This window comes from Antechinus flavipes, chromosome 2 (genome assembly GCF_016432865.1).
Source record: "Antechinus flavipes isolate AdamAnt ecotype Samford, QLD, Australia chromosome 2, AdamAnt_v2, whole genome shotgun sequence".
NCBI classification, from domain to species: domain Eukaryota; kingdom Metazoa; phylum Chordata; class Mammalia; order Dasyuromorphia; family Dasyuridae; genus Antechinus; species Antechinus flavipes.
The window spans coordinates 383,450,191-383,469,378 of NC_067399.1; the positions used below are offsets into that span (position 1 = coordinate 383,450,191).

The following is a 19,188-nucleotide window of genomic DNA, read 5'->3' on the forward strand; positions in this document are numbered from 1 at the left end:
TCCTAAGTAGAGGTGAGGAGAGAATACATCCTAGGCATAGGAATGGTCAAGGAAAATAATTTTAAAGGAAAATGGATGTTTTGCATGAGAAATATATGAAATTAGTTTGGTGGGAACACATAGCATGAAAAAAAAATTGCCTCATTTTTATTCCCAGTGCCTTGTACAAATGGATCATAATAACCATTTGTTGTGTGACTAAGGGACAGCAACATAAGAGATGTGCCAAAAAATAATTTTCTCCTATAGGAAAATGCATTTGACAACCATTTGGTGGATAACTTGGGAGACAGAAAAGACTGGGAAGAAAGTATAAGGATTTAGAATGGTCCAAGAGGCGATGAGGGTAGTAAATGTGGCTGGTGTCTTGGAAATAAAAGATATAGAACATTTTATCTAGAATGTTTACAACTTATGTAATTTTGGATAAATCACAACCTTGCTTGCACTAATTTGGGTAATCTTTCACAGTTTTTTCATGCAAGCGGCATACTCAAATTCCAGAAATCTTCTAGTTTCTAAAATAAAAGCTGTTTTGACTTTTTTTTTTTTTTTTGCTGAGGCAATTGGGGTTAAGTGACTTGCCCAGGATCACAGCTAGGAAATGTCTGAGATGAGATTTGAACCCGGGTCCTCCTGACTTCAGGGTTGGTGCTATATCCACTTCACCACCTTGCTGCCCCATTGCTTAACTTTCAAAGCCTAATGCCTCTTTCCAATTTCATTTGTAGATTGCTTCTAATCCTGACGTATCACCTACCTAAATTTGCCTTCTCATACATATGCTGTCTCCATGAATTTGCACTAGCCATCCATCCCTCATCCCCATAATGCACCCTCATCTCCCTTTAAGTATTTCAAGTACAAACTATCTGAATTCTTTTATGATCCCTCCACCAGCTGTTAGTATCTTTTCATTTAACTACCTTCTTGTATTCTCAGACCATAAGCTCTATTAGAAATTCTCATGCTTTGTACTTGTACCTATCACTTCATAGATCTTACTTATACCTATCACTTCATAGATTTTACACACATAAACACACGCGCATGCGCGCTTAGATTGGGAAGTGACCAAAATATAAAAATATCAGTTTGTTTGGGAGAGGGAGGTTGTGTTCTAAAGACACTTGGCACCTGTGTTGAAGTTATCAGTAAAACACAATGAAGCAGTTTGGTCAGGATGTTGCTATGCCTAAATGAGGGACGATGACTTGAACTATGGTGGGTGACACAGAAGTGGAGATACAAAAGCAATGCAGAATGGATGACTTGGCAACAGAATAAGGAAGAAGAACCTGGCAGACAAGAAATTGCTTTTTAGACATGTTGAATTTACAGCATGTATTTAGGGGTATCCAGGCAATAATGTACAAGTTTATGACAAAAACAAACAAATAAATAAATAAATAAATGATGAAAAACACTGGAGCTCTGATTAAAGATGAGAGCCTTGAATACACTCAAAGGTTACCTCCACTCCCTCACCCCAATATTTCTTAATTCTCTTACAAAGTCAAATGTTAACTCAATATCCATAGTCAAAGCATTTCCAGGATTTAGATAATAAAGATCTCATCAACAAATTGTTACTTAAAAGAGTTGGTTAATAAAAATTCATTTTCCATTTTTAAATGCAAATATAGTTTTGGAAATTTTCTATTTCTTGCTCTTCGCTCTTATATTAGATAGAATTCCTAATGGCCCACATGAGGAATCCACAGAAAACAGATGGACCAACCACTCTACTGATGTCAGTTTTTTCCATCTGACTGACTGCAAAGAATGATAGTATTCTGCAATCATTTTGATTCAAATAACCTTTCTTACCATCTAGCCATCATTTATCCTAACCATCAAAGAAATTGACTTTTTGGAAACTGATGTCCAAAGAGTTATAAACGCATTCATGTGAAAACCCCAATTAAGAATTTAAAGCACTTTAAAAGATTTTTACTAAAACAAGACTGGGTCAGAATGAATTGTTGCTACTTGGAAAAAAACTGCCCCAACACAGCCCATTTGTTTCCCTTCCCACCCCCACCAAAATAAATTACTGGTTTTTCAATATGGAAATGCACAGGTGTCTTATTTGTAACTGTATTTGTTCAGAGCATGTCAAACTGAACGACAAAAAAGTGTGAAGAGAGCCTAGATTTTAAAATAAATAAATAAATGTCGTGTAGTAGGCTAATAGTGTAAAAGAGCTCCTTCTAACAGTCTTGGCACAGTGTCCAGGCACGGTCGGCTCTCTGCTGGGGGTGGTTTTCTTGGCTGTGAAGGCAGATCATGGCCTCTGTCATTCATGGGGAGTAGTTCTGTCCAACTGTCTCTTTCCGACAACTTTATCATCAATCTCTTTATTAACAGCTCCACTGCAGACAGAAAACGCAAACAAGGACCAATTCTCATGCCAGATTTCTGGAAATCACATAGCACCAGGCACCATACAGTGCGAAAGTTTGTAAGGAGGGTGTTGTGCCAGGAAAAACACAGCATCCATAAGAAATAAAGCAAAAAGTTGGGGAACTTTCAAGTAATTGTTTCTATAATAATAATATCCATTTTCTCATGCCTAAGACCTTTATTTAAGAATACTCTGAATTTTCACTAATTTTGAAAGGTAGGAAGAAATTATTTTAATTGTTTAACTTGACTTCAATGACCACTTCCATTTGAAAAGTTACATTAGTCAGAAGTATGAGGTCTAATATACCATTCAGCATTAATAAATCATTCACTGTTTTATGCCAAAATAAATGCTTTAAATGCCTTAGGAATGAAATCTTAATTCTCAAAAAGCACACACACACACAATACTGAGATGATTGTCTTAAATGGGTTTTAACAAATAGGACCAGATCAATGAAAAGTCATTAAATAAATGTAATTTTAGCTTTTTTTTTTTTTTTGGTCAAACTCTGAAAAAATGCATAAGACTCATATAAGAAACCCAAAATAACAAAACCAAAGTATGCAGAGATGAGGGAGAGGAGAAATTACACGGGGAGATAGTTGCTGTTTTTTAAGAGTACCAAACTCAAATATACTATCACATACAGACTCAAATTAATCTCTACGATGTGATGCTTATTTATTTTGTTAAACATTTCCCAAATGATATTTTATGTTTCACATAGCACTACATAGCGCCCCAGCTTTGTAGGCTAATCTGACACCTGTTTTAGAGGACTCTCAAGAATTAATGGCATAATGTATATGTAACTGTATATGGTAAAAATAATTCAGAAAATAAAATCATATACCTATGAATCAGTGCACTATTATCTCAAGGGTACATACCCTTGAAAGAGATTTGATTTTAGTCACCTTTTCTTTTTACTTCTGAGGCTGCTATAAAATTATACTATTCATCACTTAACTCTAATGGGGGGGGGGGGGGGGGAGGGAGAGGAGTACTATAGAAATGGATGTTCCCATTATTTTGACACAAATTCAGATAAAAAATGATCCTTTTCATCTGGATTATTCCTGTCCTTTAGACAAACTAAAAAAAACTTAAAATAAGGCAGATTTTGGCCCGAGCTTCTTTTCCCTTCTACTTTGCTTCTCATTTAAATCTATTAAGATAATATATCAGAACAATTTTGTTAAAAATACTATTTAGTAGCACTAAAAACTTTCAATTTCAATTCAAATATTTCAATCTCTATTCAAAAATCAATTAGGACATTATTAAAAATGAACTTACCTTTTTTCAAAATTAAATATTAAAGTATATTGGTATATAAAAGTAAAAAAAAATGCATATATATATGTAAATATAAAGTATATTGGTATGTAACAAATTATATACTGTTTCAAGTCTGTAGCTGATTACTTCAAATGGCTAAATTCAGAATTGTGTTAGCTAATGAAACCAAAGTAGTTCTTATATAAACTTATTGGTTCTGGTCTGTTTCCAGACCACATATTGCATTTCTAACCTCAACGAATGCAATACACGTGCTATTGATCACAAAATAGGCATCAGGCAAATAAATGTAAGGATCTGTCATTCCATTCACACAACTCAAATCCTCTTTTTAATTAACTCTCTCCCCATCCCCACCAATAAAAACCTTTAACGTTCCTGTCCTGATAGCACCAATTTAAGATTTAAAACCACTATTATTAAATCAAAATTATTTTAAAAATCCCCATAAAGTTTGTCCTCATAAAAATTGGTTTAAAAAGTTTATAAGTAGAATGCAAATAGTTGTCTCTTGCCCTGTTACTAAAATTTAAAATACCCAACCCCCCAAAAATTGACAGGGACCTCTTCTCAACTAGGTACATATTAAATGCTTACTAAATTGAATATCATCAATATTTTTATGTATGAAGTTAACATTTTAAACAATAGCTGTTTCAAATCTGAGTATTTCAAACAGTACTTTATAATCTTTGTATATATTACTTTCAAATATCTAAAATAGCTTTGTTTTTATGGAACATATCTTTAAGAATTAAAGTAAAAAGTGTATTAATTAGTACATCATCTTTCCACATGGACATGGAGGTCTTTGAAATGTGAACATTTATTCCCTCAATCCCACTTTTTCAAGACAAAGCTTATGAATTGTAAAGGGATGAGAAAAGAAAGGTACTTAAAATTCCACCACTTTGAACAAAATACTTGTGTGGTTTGCTCAGCTGCAGCAATGTTCCCAGAATGGAGAGACAAAAGCATGTCTCACACGGGGGGGAAAAAAAGTTGAAATAATGTTCAAGTTCATGAAATTGTTTCTTAAATGGTATAGTGAAAGACTCATGCCAGCTCTCGATTATTTTTAATGCCAATTGGGGTATTATATTAATTTGGAAATTACTTTAGTCTGACAAGTATACAATAAGATGTAGCTAAATTATTGAATCAGCAAATATTTGAGGCAACGATCCCACAGAATTAAATAGACCATTTGCCTTGATGTAATTGAGGTTCATGATTCTAATTGAAAACCCTTATTTCATTTACTATATTCAAACCTGAATTAAGATAGCACCAAAATTTTAGTTACATCTTAGGAAAGCATTGTAACTAAATAGGAGAAGTAAAAGTTGGTGGAGAACAAGGAAAAGGGAAGGGAAATGGAAAACCCCCAAAAATACAATTCAAGCTAACAGCAACTAATTTTCCTCGTACTGTTCGTTTTTATTAAGAGTAAAATAAGCAAAAGTATATGCAAAGGATTGTTCAATGCCTTTTTAAGTAAACAGTTTATCTTTTTGTTTAAATGAAGCATTTAAGTGCTCTAACATTTAGATTTCCAGGGCTTGTTCTACAAGTTTGTATATTTAGTGATTTATCCTTTCATATGACAATTACTACTTGGAGCTGCTGATCATTTATTGCCACCTTGAGTGCAGCCAGAATTAATGCTACGAAGAACTCTAAACATTTTTCTGTGTGGAGAGAAAAACAAAGGTTTTAATTAGAAAGGTGAAAAACTATATTCTAGAATATACCCTGTTCCACATAACACATAATTCTCCATTACTTACTAGTATCATACTAAATTAATAAAAAGACAAATGCCAGTTTACTGAAACTCATAGGCATAATATTTTTTTTTAAAAAATCTCTACCCCAAAAGTGCCAGTCAATTTGGAAAATAACAGCAAGACTAATTCTGCAACAGGCTTACAAAAAAAGTAGTTAGAATCAATTTAATTATACTGGCTGAGATTAAATTACAAAGAGCACAAAAATCAAGTTTGTTTCCATTACAATTACTTTTGCCCTTTAATCACGAATTATATTTACATTTAGTTTAAGTGATTGATAATTCCTAAATTTGCAATTTGAATATTCAAGTGTTTTTATAAAACACTCAATACTTTCCCTTAAAAAAAAAAAAAAAAAAAAAAAAAAAAAAAAGCAGCCTGAGACATTTAAGCAGAATAGTCAAAATAACAAAACACTATAAGGAATACATCTTTCCCCCCTCAACCAAAAGAACTTAGTGTGTAATGCTAAATAATCTGGTGTCTTATAAAGAAGAGAAAGTATGCCTCGACGACGTTTTTAATAATGAATGATAAATATAGGACTCTGCTGGTTGCTTCTGTCTATAAGCTTTGGGGAAAAAATGCAGAAATCACTGCTGAATATAAAGCAACAGTGCCACCTACTGACATCAAAGAAAAACAACAACGCTACCTCAAAAAATTCTGAGTTATTAAAAGCCAGTGATTACAAATACTGGCTGAATAATGCTTCTGTGATAGGTTATTTTAAAGTGAATTTCTCAATCTTCTACATTCTTCATTGATATGTAGAAAGCAGAACAGTCGAAAACAAATACCTGATGAGTAATATAAAATCGATTTAAAACAGGTTTACTTTAACAACCCTATTTTCCCAGGCATCACAAAATGACTAAAAGACTATAGCTATCATGGAATATCTAACATGTTAGAAATTAACAAATATGCGATAAATTCTCTTTCATGTAATGTTTTATGCATCACTACAAAGCTTATACTAGTGTAAACAATTAAACCATTAAGTCAAAATCTAATATAAAGAGAAAAAAAAAGTAATTTAAGTCAGTCAAAAGAAATCAGGCAACTGTGGGATTGTGCTGTTTTTTATTGTGTTTTCAATGGAGAAATACATCATCTGTTTACAAAATAGCTCTTGAAAAATACAAGGAGTACAGATACTATAAAACAAAGCAAACTCCAGTCATGAGACACTACATACATCATGCGAAAGCAACAGTCTGATCTCCAGATTATGAAAACTAGAATTAAAAAGTCACTATACAGAAAAATTCCAAGTTTCCTGCTTGGAAAAACTTGGGTGCAGTTACATGAAACGTTTAATAAACTGAATTTTATTTTCCCCAATGTGTAAACAAAATGACAAGACTAAATTTGTGCCTGGCAATTTCGATCTAAACTCCATAGCTACACAAAATACACAGACACCTTGTACGCTTCAACTGTTAGTATAATCATCTTTTCATAGGTGGTAGAAAGGGAGGGCAAGGTGGCTGCACAGGGCAGAAGATAAGGGAAATAGAAATATTGTATACTAGACATCTTAAAGAAATGGTGAAAAGAAAGCCTCAATTACTGCATAGCCTAAGGGGAAAAAGAAACTACACTCCAACTTTATAAAATTAATTTAGAAGGACAGTGGAAGAGTGTAAGTAATTGCAGTTTAACATGAAAAATGCACATGTAATAAGATGGAGCACAATGGGGGATTCATAAAACATGCTAATCAGAAAATATGGGAAGATTTTTGTTGGTTTTGCTTCCCCCCACCCCCACCCCCAGATTAAGAATAAGTAACTAAGTTTAAGCTTGCTATCTACATCTGGTATCCCTCACATTTTTTCTAGATACTGGTATTCTGTTGCAATCAGGAAGGACTTTAAAATTCCTTTTAAAGAAAGGAGCTCCTAAATCTTTTTGATAAGAGTGAAGAATAAAACAAAAAGGAGTAAAGAGAGCTGACTAGATGTCAAGTGCTTGCTAGAAATGTTTTTTTTAAGTATGCTTTTTTTTCTATCTAATATTTAACGGACAATTTTTGGTGAGCCATCTAAAAATAAAAATTAGTTTTAAATTCTTGGAGAAAATAGCTTTGCCTTTATGTTCAAAATTTGAAATGTTTTACTTGGCTGCAGCAGGAAATCTATGGAGTGTACATATGAAACTTTTTATATTAGTGATCAAATGGCCATCCTAAGAGATGTTATGCTTTGCAGGCACCACTTAGTCACCCAAAAGTTTGAAGCATATAAGACCAAAATTTGATGGTTTGTGCCATGTGGCCACAGGATGGTTTGTTTCACATCATGGCTTAAGAAAATACTGGCAATAATTTTTGATGAAATTACTCCTATTGTGTGCATACAAACTGGGGGAAAAAAAAAAAGGAACAAAAGCTCTTGTCAAAGAAAAAGATTGAAGGCAAGGGAGAAGAATGGAGCATTGTTAGCTCAATGGGAAAAAATATTAGCTTGTTTGATCGCTGATTTGTATGCACTAAAAAACTTTATAAATAAAACCAATACACTACTTTTTAATCATGTCCCATTCAAAACCAACTACTTCCCAATTATTCTTTTAATTTGACATACCCCAAGATTTAACATTTCATTTTCAAGGGTTATGGTTACTTCAATGGGACTGAACTAGATGTAACCATATCATTTATCTCCAAGTACAATAGTGTAACCACTGTACAATGTTATCCAATTTATAGAATGATGAAGAAACTTCAGGAAAAAATAAAAATGCATCAAGCTCAAGATCTAAAAATTAGTTCTACTTTCTAATAAAAAATACATAAAAGTGCATCATCAATATAAGGAATTCTTATGCCAGTTTGTATTGCAAATTTTTCAAACAATGCATCAAACAGAAATCCAATCAGATGTTAAATATGGATACAAATATAACTTGAGGTTCTTTCCTCCTTTTTTTTTCTTTTAAAGGCAGTAATCCTTTGAAATAGTTAATGCAACTGTTGCTAACACATTACTAATAGTACTCCTGGCTTCACATACTAACCTGGACTTCCGATCAAGTGCTGATTAGCCCAGTAAGGGAGGTTCACCAAATAAACCTAAATCCATTTTCAGTCATGTCTAGTCTTGCACCCTCCATTCTCCTTTTTAGCATTAGAAGACAACAGGTTGAGTTGGCAGATATTGTTTATGGACCCCTGAGGTTGTTTTTACCGGTTCAATCTCAGTTTTATTGAATTCTTGATAACAGGAATAGGATTTGCAGGGAGAGCAGGGATATCTGAAAGGTCTGTACTGGATGTTTTCTGAGAAAGAAGGTGAAAATAACAACACTGTTGAAAGCTTTGCAACTTTTCAATGTAACTATCAACTTTTCACTTACTATGAATTGAATGAATGCTGGTTCATGATGGTAAGAATGTATTATAAACCAAATGCTAGACAATCATAATCAGAATTATATGCAAAATTAAATATGGACATATCTGGGACATGTAGAATTTGAACAACATGTAGATGCAAACAATCTAAAATGAGCACTCAAGCAAAATGAAGTTGACTTCAAAGGAGCATCAAGTTAAAAAAGTCTCACACCAAGTTGAATCACCAACTATAATCTTGAGTAAATTTAAAGAGCTTCTTTTTAAGGGTGAGTGAAGATTCATTTCATTTCAACATCCATGTTTCATATCATAAATTATACATAACAACAGTAAAATCCTGAATGCCCTGTTTCCTAATCTTGTTCAAGTTTCAAAGAAGTTTTTTTCCCCTTCCTACCAATAATTTTTCAAAAAGTTTTTAGTCACAATACAAGCTTATTTCTTATTAGTAAAAGTGCAGGATTCCTCAATAAAGGTGTTTTTGAGCTTCACAAAATAACAGAAATAATAGATACTAATTACTGACTATTTTGGGGCTGCCTTTTTGAACATATGATAAAAAACTTTTATAAAACACATAACTAAATATTACTTCTCACCTATAAAAATACCACAAGGGAAGATATAGCTATACTCATTTCTTATTTAATATTTCTCTTCAGTGGCAATAACATTTCCTTAAATAGTAATATCACACAGTAACTGACAAAGTGAAAAGTATTAGGCTAAGGAATCTTAAGAAAAATGCCTAAAGCATAGTAACAAGTTTCCCTCCATATGCACTTTATTCTTCTATATGTTTAAAATATGTAATGATAAGGCATTAGGAATAAAATAAAGTCAAAACAAGAATAATGAATCAGAGAATGAATGAGAGAGAGAAAGAAAGAGAGAGTGTGTGTTATTTCTACCAAGAGACTATACTCTCCTTGAGAGCAAAAATATGTTTCTATTTTTGTCTTGATATCCACAGACCCCACCACATGCTTTAGCATGTTATTAAAAGCTTAATAAATGCTTGCTGGTTTATTATACAATTTAAAAGGAGTACTGGTCAGGTTATACTGGTTTACTTTTTGAGAGTCTTGTCAAATTTACTGAAATCAAACTCTGCATACCTTCTGTGCAAATGAATAGAAATGTTCTTAAGTTTACCCAAGAAAGTGACATTTTTATGCAATTTAATTTTCACATGTCCACCAGATATAAAATTTCAGAAAAATACTTCCTTTGTAGCAAAGAGTGAGCAGGACATCTTAGTGCTGTTTACAATTCAAAAGAATTAAAAGTTAAAATAGTAGTCACTTAAAAAGGAAAAAAAAAGAATTCACCAATCAATGTGCAAAGAGTTATTCATAAAACATACAAGGAAATGCTGCTGGAGGGGACAGTAAAAAAAAAAATTAAATTTAAAGATAATTATTTGCATGCTACCAAGAGCTATCCTTTTTATTTCAATAACTATAATCACAAACACTACACAAATTCATTTCTTACTACAGCATACAAATTTTCCTTTCTTGTTTTTACATATGTGTATTCCCATTTTATACACAAGTCTTTCATATGAAAATTAACACACAAGGATCCAAGAGTACCTCTGCTACAAAGCAATAATGAACACAGTGAAATACTACTTGTAAGAAAAAATACTCAAGTTAAATTAACAAAAGTAGGTAATAGGTACAACTCAGAAAATCAAATATTCAAAATTACAAAGAATTACATATTTCAAATAAAATTTTAATCTTATCCTTTGTCCTGTAATCCAAATTTTTTTATATCACAATGGAAATATGGCAAGTAAAGATTAAATAATACTTGTTATATTATCAAATAGCTACTATTAAAAAGAAGAGTCAGCATCTTTACACACTAAAAAAGAAAAGATTGGCCATACTTGATCCCTTAATTGTCTTCAGCCTGCACAAAAAACTCATTATTAGTTGAATAAATCACTTTCACACAACTGATCTCAAAACACTTAATTTCATAAGCACTATTATTATTCCTGAAGACTTACTCATCTTAGGAACATTAAAAAACACAACCCCAACTCTACTTGCTTTAGTACCTGAGCAGCCAACAGAGGAGCCGCTGTCTGAAGAGTTTCAGATTGAGTTGTACTTGTTTCTGTATCAAGTTGTTCCTAAAGAGGGGGAGGGGAGTTATTAATTTTTAAATGAGAGTATCACTGGATTTTTGTAGTTTTTAATAAAGAGTACCATAAACTAGGTAGGTGGGAATCCTAGCTAGGATTCCAATAAGGAGAGAGCTTAAAAAAAAAAAAAAAAAAAAAAGACTAAAATCATATAGCTAACTGCAAACAAGGTTTTTATTGTAAGCTAATTTTCTGACTCAAATATTTCATTTATGTAATTTTCCATCACAACAAAATATCTCAAGCTCTTCAATCACCCTCCAATGTGGGAGTGATGAAATAATCCACTATACAAATCAACATTAATTTTTTTTTTAATGTATAGTGTTTTCTTATACTATAAATGAGTACTGAGATAATAATTAGCAGAACACAAAATTTAAGTAGGTAAGAAAGGGGGAAAAAAATCTTGCACTAACTTTTGTTGGATTTACACTGAAATTCAAAATGAGCAGTTGGGATAAAGAAATTAAGAGCAAAACCACGTGCTATGTACAGGGAAAAGTTAAAACAGTTTTTCAGCAAGGGCTCCAATAAAACTGGATTTTCTTTAACTCCCATAATAAAGCGCTAGCAGCAGAAGTGAAGAAAAATATTGTTACTTAGAATCAACAGAACAAGAGATTTCACAATCTTCAAGTTTTACAACTAAGCTTAATTATTTGTAATGTACTACACTATAGCAAAAGAAATGCACAAAGACACGAACATTTCCATCTCAGCAGCAAACCCCAGACAATGTTTTCACTGGGCTAAAAGGAACTGCTACTTTGATTACAAAAAGAAAAAAGGGGAGAAAAAAGAGTAAAGTTAATTGTGGACAGTAGATAAGAGTATGGAATGAAACCCTGTCATCTAGCAAAAATATATTCTACCTCTGTGAGAGTTGGGTAGCACTATTTTACACATGGAGTAAAATAGCATACCTTTGTTTCCTGTTTATCATGTTCAATCAAATCAAGACAGTTGGCATCTTCACTTGTCTCATCCTGCTATTTTAAAAACATAGAAAAGAAAAAGGGAAAAAGATTTAATAACAAAAACACAATTTTAAAATAATCTATCAATTTATACTTTAGCTTCTAAAAACTACTTAATTTTTTTAATTGACTCATAAATTGTTTTAAAAGAGAAATTATTACTATTTCTAAAAGTAAATTCTAAAAATTCTATCAACAAATTCTACCCACAGGAATTGAATTCTAAAAATAGTACTAAAAGAGAATTAGACAAAAAGTCACATCTATTTTATGAAGACATTCCAGATGCATAGAAGGATAGTTGCAAAAATAAATATGCCATAAATAATCCATCTGATCAAAAAAATAAAAAAGTCAAAATTAATTAAATTTTGTTACAAAATACAATAGTGATCCCAAATGATTTAGACCCACTGTTAGTAACTTTTCAGGGAAAAAAAAAATTAGTGATTTGTTTCTGGTTTATTTACAAAATAAATTAAGAACTTAAGCAATGAACATAAGTTGGAGAAAATAAAACCAACCTCGCCTAAATGGGGATTCTATTCCTCTCTTTAGAGACTGGAGATTTTTATTTATTAAAAAAAAATGTCATTGTTGTATACTCTATAGCTGTAAAATATTACATAAAATTAAAAATTATTCAAAGTTTTTTTCCCCTAAATGCAGGTGACTATATTCTTGTATAACACTAAACAAGAATCTCTCTGCATCTCCAGATTTATACCTCTTTTTTTTCCAAGAAGAGTAGTTTAAAAAGATTTAATTTGGATGTCATTCTCTTCCATCACAAAAATATGCTATGCTAGGGTAGGAGGAAACAGGACCCTGGCAGCCACACACCACAAGGGTGCAATATTGGAAGGGTGACTGTTGAAAACTATCTTTGCATGTATTTTAAAAATTAAAAACTATTAACAATAAAAAAAAACCTTAAAAAGCGTGCCATAAATTATCTCAATTTAGTGTCATGAACAAATTCAAAGGAAAATCCTTTGAAAAATAGCAAAGGAAAAGCAAAAGACCTTTTAAAATAAATTTTAAAATCTTAAAATCAATTGCAATAAGGAGACAACATACATTAAAAAAGTAAAAAAAAAAATTCTGGATACAGAGGAACAAAGTTCAAATCCAGGTTATAATAAATATTAACTGTGCAACCTTGTCATTGACTTCTCTGGGGCTCAATTTCTTCATCTATTCATTGAATTAGAAGGAATGGCCATTGAGGTTCCTTTCAGTTTTAAAATGCTGAAAATTCTCTTTCAGCATTGGAAGGGAGCATATATTATCATCTAGTCCAACATCCTTAGTTTAAAAATTAGATGTGAAAATGAGACCCAAAGAAGGGAAGTGATCAGGTAATAATAATAGAGTAATAATGGTATTTAAATTTAGATTTTCAATCTCCAAATACATTCTCTTTCTACTGAATCTTTAAAGGAAGAAAGTGTGGAAGAGTCGCCCACTGAATCTTGAAAAGTTATTCTCCTATTCCAGCTTCTCATATTATCAGCGACTGGTTAAGAGGACAAGGTGCCTGTTCTATACTACATCTTTAAAAATACTGATGTAATACTTAAATTTTCTGACCAGTCAGAAATGGATTCAGAAATTTAGGGTCAGATCCTTTTTTCTTCCAAAAGCTTCGAAACAAAGAAAACAGGAGTAACTAAGCCAGGAACATAGGTGAGAATTACTATTCTTAGTGGATTTCTGATCGTAATAGAAAGAGTTACTAAAAAATTTAAATACAAAAATGTAAAATGGAGGCTCCTTCTAGTTGTCCAGGTATTATTTTGTAAACCTTTCCAACTCCTCCTTTTATCAGGTAAATGTGTACTGAGCACCTATATAAAATACCAAGAGGAAATACAAAAATTCCTTTTTTTTTTTCTTTTAAAAAATACATCAAAATAAAGAGCATAGTCTACCTAGAAGAAGTTAGCTACTAAAAAAAACAAAACAAAACAAAAAAAACCATAATTTACTAAGTTAAAAATATTCAGTATTATGCTAAAAACTGGAACACTAAAGGCCAAAGAAGTGAGTAAAAGGCAGCCATTGCTCTTTAATGGCTTACAATTTACCTGAGGATACAAGATATCAAAAGCAAGACTATTAAAATACCTGGCTATCTAAAAAACTTTCTTCCTCTCACTAAAATTTACTTTACTATTTCTCCAATACACAAATGGTAACCAGGATTTAGCTATAATTCCCAAGGAATTCATAAAAATGTTTCTGAACCTTTAATAATCCGAATTTTAAAAAAATTAAATTACCTCTTCCGTTTTGGTTTTCTTGGGACTCTCTTCTTTATGAGGTGAAGATGTCCTTTTGACTCCTGCTATAGAAATAGGTACTTTTGTTGCTGTGTTTCCTGAAGGTCTTGGTGGTTGGTTTACCAGACGTGTTGAGGAAACAACTCTGGAGACCGTAGGCTTTGGTGGTGGAGAAATGGCTGGCTGTGTGGCAGTTTGAGGAATGCTTTCACTTGAAGTACCTACAATGGAAATAAACATATATCCCATATAAAGGTTTCCTGTATCCCTCTGAATTAAACTTAGCAATATTTTACAAGTTAGTAAAAGAATAGAGTTGGAAATACTATAGCTATAATCTATTTAAAATCACAATTGAAGTCATAATGTTACCCCTTCATATTGAATATTAACTGAGTTTCCTTACCCCCTGAGCTTTCACTGGAATTTACTTGTGGCACAGAAACCTCAGTTGCCTGGATGTTGGTCACAGATGCTGCTGTTACAGCTGGAGCAGGACTGTTTCTGCTAATACACAAAAAGTAGTATAAGAAAAGTCAATACATATGCACAAGCTATTTTTCAGTGTGGAACCCACTACCTCCAATCATACTTTATAATTACGTTATGGCTTGATTCAATTAACAAACGTGAACATTGTCTCAAAAAAAATGTGATTAAAAGGCTCATAGATTACCTTAACATTTCTTTAACTGGAATTTGGTAATACACACACATATATATATTAATTAAAACTCTCTTTACATATATATATGTATATATAGATATATAGTATAATATTAAAGAGACTTATTGATCCCTTTAACCCTAATTCCTTTGCATCCCTCAAACATTCCCCCACATTGTCTAGTAATATCCAAGCACTTCATGTCTACCCTTCAGTGATTAAACATGAATTCCTATTACATTATCCTGTCTTACCCCTGAGAGCTGCCAGAACTATTCAATGGACTGGTCTTCATAGCACTGGTAGGAGAAGGCACAGACATGCTGTTGTCACTATCCATAGACAAGTCTAAGCTGCTATCATTCAGAGCTGTCAATCGAACTTCTGATGAATGCTAAAACCAGTAAGACAAGAAATCACACATCTGTATTTTACCAAAGACACTTATGAAATAATTAATAAGCGGCATTTCAAACACAGTTATAAATAAAATTTGTGAAAAATCACCCAAGTGCCATTTTGATCTTTTTATATAATATAAAAATTATAAAATTTACTCATGATATAAAGCAGCACTTAAAACTTGGAGATTCAATCCAATAATATATTAATAATTGCATTCACAAACATGGAAAGGCTATGTGATTACATATAATTCCAAGTAAATCCTAAAAAGTTACCTGATAAATTAAGTGATCTGACCAGGGTGGCATGACTAACAAATTCACAGAAGCAGAATTTTTTTAATAGCTATCATTTTACTTTATTACTACTATTAAGTTGCTCTAGGAATTGCAAAGAAATAAAGAGTAAGAAACTCTTATCGATTAATAAAAACACAGACAACAGAAATTCAGGAATCAAAGCTAAAACTTCAGACAGTAACATTCATTTTCACATTTTGAAATTTCCACTGATTTAAATGTGAGTCATTTAATGCTATCCTGTTAATGAAAATGAAAAAAGAAATTTTTCTTCAAGATACTGGACTAATGTTCATTCAGTTTTTTTTCCCTTAAATTATAAAAAGTCAATAGTGCTCAATACTTACTACACACATACCAGGGCAACATCTAGAGAGAATACATGGTTCATTGTGCATTCTACAATTTACATAAAAAGGATTTTGTATTTCTTTCTTCAGAATTATAGATTAAAAAGGTAATACAAACTTAAATAAGATAGTTATCATCTGATAATAAATTGTGAAATCATCTCATATGCTGAAAAGAATTAAATACCCAGCAATTTTAAATGATTAATTTTCTTTTTTTTCCCCCTTGCTGATGCAACTGGGGTTAAGTGACTTGCCCAAGGTCACACAGCTAGGAAGTGTTATGTTTGAGATCAGATTTGAATTCAGGTCCTCTTGACTTCTGGGCTGGTGCTCTATCCACTGTGTCATCTAGCTGCCCTGAAATGATTACTTTTCAAAACACTGTGCTGTTTTAATCTAACATAGTACAGTAGGAGAGATACTTAAAGGATTTTTTTCTCCTTTGGATAATGGTAATGATTGAGCTGTCCGCACTTCGTTAACCATTCTCCTTTATTATTTTAACAGCTTACATATTTTTAAAACTTCTAGTGAACTTTTAACTTGATTATATTTTAATGAGTTATTATGAATTGATCAATATCAATCTCACATATATATAAATTTCAGAATTTGTAAAAATTACTAGAAATAAGAAGTTGAACTCATTTTCTAAAAAGAAAGCTAGAATAGAGATACACCATATATATACATGCATGTATACATGATATATACAAATATACATACACACACACACATACATTCTGGTATTGATAAATTTAACTTTTGATATATATGTAATAATATACATAAATATATAATAATATATATAATTACACATATATTTTTTTAAATACACACACACACACGTTTAAAAACAAATTTTGTAAACATCCAAATATATTCATCACTGTTTATCACATCAACTATACTGTAAAGGTAATAATTCATTTCATAAGAGGTAGTTATGTCTGCATTTACATGTAAGGACCTCCCCTTAGGATAATGATAAACTTTCAGTTCTAACATTTTGTTTTGTTGCCATTTAAAGATTTCCTTGAAGTAAACAACCATCAGTTTAAAAATGTATCAAATCACTTATTAGTTACACAGATTAATCATATCAAATAACATTTAACTATGGTATTTATAATTAAACCTAAATGGTTTAATAAATTTTTACTTGGCAGAAAAAAATTTTAATTGCATTATGCCTTACTATAATTTTCATGCTGACACCAAATAACTAAGTTTCTCAAAAATCAACAAATAACACTCTAGATTTATATAATTTAGAAATTAAAAGATTGCTACAACAAATTCTGAAACAGAATACATGCGTAAATTTATCTTCTTGAAATACAAATGGACACCAAGTGTTTTTTAATACAATGCAACCTAATAGAAGATATAAAAGTTCTTATGGCTCTTATTTCATGGTTATACACCTCCTATTATATTCATTGAGAATGCTAAATTAAATACTTAATGATGTTTTATTAATACTTTTGTTAGTTATTTCTAAATTTACCTTTTTCTTTTTCTGAAGCACATGATTAGGTAGGAGTTGATGAAGTTGCCTTCTTTTTACATGCATTGCAGCAATTTTCATATCCATCTCAAACATCTTGCTGTTTATTGCTTGCCTATAAACTACAATTAGGAGAAAATTATGATAATATTTAACCAGAAAAACATTTATTAACCTGAAGGAAACTTTATTTTCTTCCTTATTTTCTTTTCCCTCTAAAATGGTTTTCTAACCTGATTATCACAACTTGCCTAAGATATCTAACTGTGTAATATATTGAGTAACACCAGGAAATTGGTACTACCCTAGTTGAAAGAAGTAAAAGGAAATAGAATTAAATTTGAATTAGAATAATTGTGTTCATACTTCCTAGCTGTATGATGTCAATGCAAGTCCCTACACACTTTCTGAGACTCAGTTTCCTCAAGTATAAAACAGGGATATCAATACTTACACAGTAAAATTATAGAAAGAAAACACTTTGGCGATCATAAAGCATTGTAAAATAATTTCCATGCAAAAAAAAGGGAAAAGAACCATTCCTTAAGGCTGATTTTATTCAATAACAACTTTTATTATATTTTTCCTTGCTCTGAAGCCCTCATATAAGTGACAAAAACCATTAGGTCTTATCAAAGTCTGTATTACCTGATGAAGAGAACTACCCAACATGTATGATGTAAATTGTCCATTTCACTAACATTTTTGTATCTGACAGACATGCTCTTTCAGGACACTGTTAAATCAAATATTTAAGATATGAGATAGTATAGTATCTTCCACTGGGTAAAAGTGGTAACTGTGATCCAAGACTATGTCAAATGCTATGCAGAAGTATTATATTTTGTAATGGATAATAAATTTTTAAAATTTCATTCTCATATATTTAGAAGACCTGCATATGTTTAACCTATATCAGATTGTTTGCTGGGGATGGGTGGATTGGAACACAAGGTTGCAAAGATGAATGTTGAAAATTATTTTTGCATGTATTTAGAAAAATAAAATACTACTAACTTAAAAATTTCATTCTCAAATGAACAAAAAGAAATCATCGAAGGAATCTTTAGGCAGGAAAAATCATTTCTGTTTGATTTAGAAGACTCAAGATGGGAATATATTTATTATGACATGTTTCAATTTAAATTTTTTCATTTTTAGATCCCAATTAGAAATATACAACTTTTTATCTGCTTCAAAAGTTTTGTGTTACAATTTTCAGTTACAAGAATAAGCATTACCACATACAACAGTATTAGATATGGGGAGATTATATGAGTTTAAGGAGATATCAACACACAAAGAATGTAGTCATTACTATTCACTCACTATTAAGCATACATTACACTATTCTAACTCCTTCATAGTCTACTAATACTTCTCATTATTTTTCTATATATTTTCTATTTATATATATATTATATGTTATGTATGTTATATATATATAATTTTCTATTCTATACAAGCTTGTTCTTACTTGTTTATAGCAACAAGCATTTAACTATATTTTCTACAACTACATAAATAAAAACATTAAATGCTTATCAATTTGTCCCAATGTAAAAAAGTAGCCTTTAGTAGTGAAAGGTGAATTATTACCTAATAGACAACTGAACATAATAAAAACATAAGTAGTTAAAAATAGCCAGTCCAATT

The 19,188-nt window shown here is 31.3% G+C and overlaps 1 protein-coding gene across 9 annotated transcripts in view; it reads right to left on the reverse strand.

Moving 5' to 3' along the window:
- Positions 1-1,313: 1,313 nt before the first annotated feature.
- PAPOLA (poly(A) polymerase alpha) overlaps positions 1,314-19,188 on the reverse strand; it is a 73,519-nt gene continuing 55,644 nt past the window's right edge. Inside the window, exons 16-23 of one of the 9 annotated variants that reach the window (XR_007950754.1) lie at positions 17,533-17,654; positions 15,220-15,359; positions 14,705-14,805; positions 14,299-14,519; positions 11,960-12,025; positions 10,947-11,021; positions 8,533-8,794; positions 1,314-2,375 (exon numbers count right to left, since the gene is read on the reverse strand). Coding sequence is in view for 7 of the 9 variants with exons in the window: in XM_051978418.1 (XP_051834378.1) it covers positions 8,699-8,794; positions 10,947-11,021; positions 11,960-12,025; positions 14,299-14,519; positions 14,705-14,805; positions 15,220-15,359; positions 17,533-17,654 (821 nt within the window). In the remaining 2 variants the exon portion in view is untranslated. Of the gene's footprint in view, positions 2,376-5,134; positions 5,407-6,577; positions 8,795-10,946; positions 11,022-11,959; positions 12,026-14,298; positions 14,520-14,704; positions 14,806-15,219; positions 15,360-17,532; positions 17,655-19,188 lie in introns of those variants that run through there. The other 8 variants (XR_007950753.1, XM_051978424.1, XM_051978421.1 and 5 more) reach the window with 8 other exon arrangements.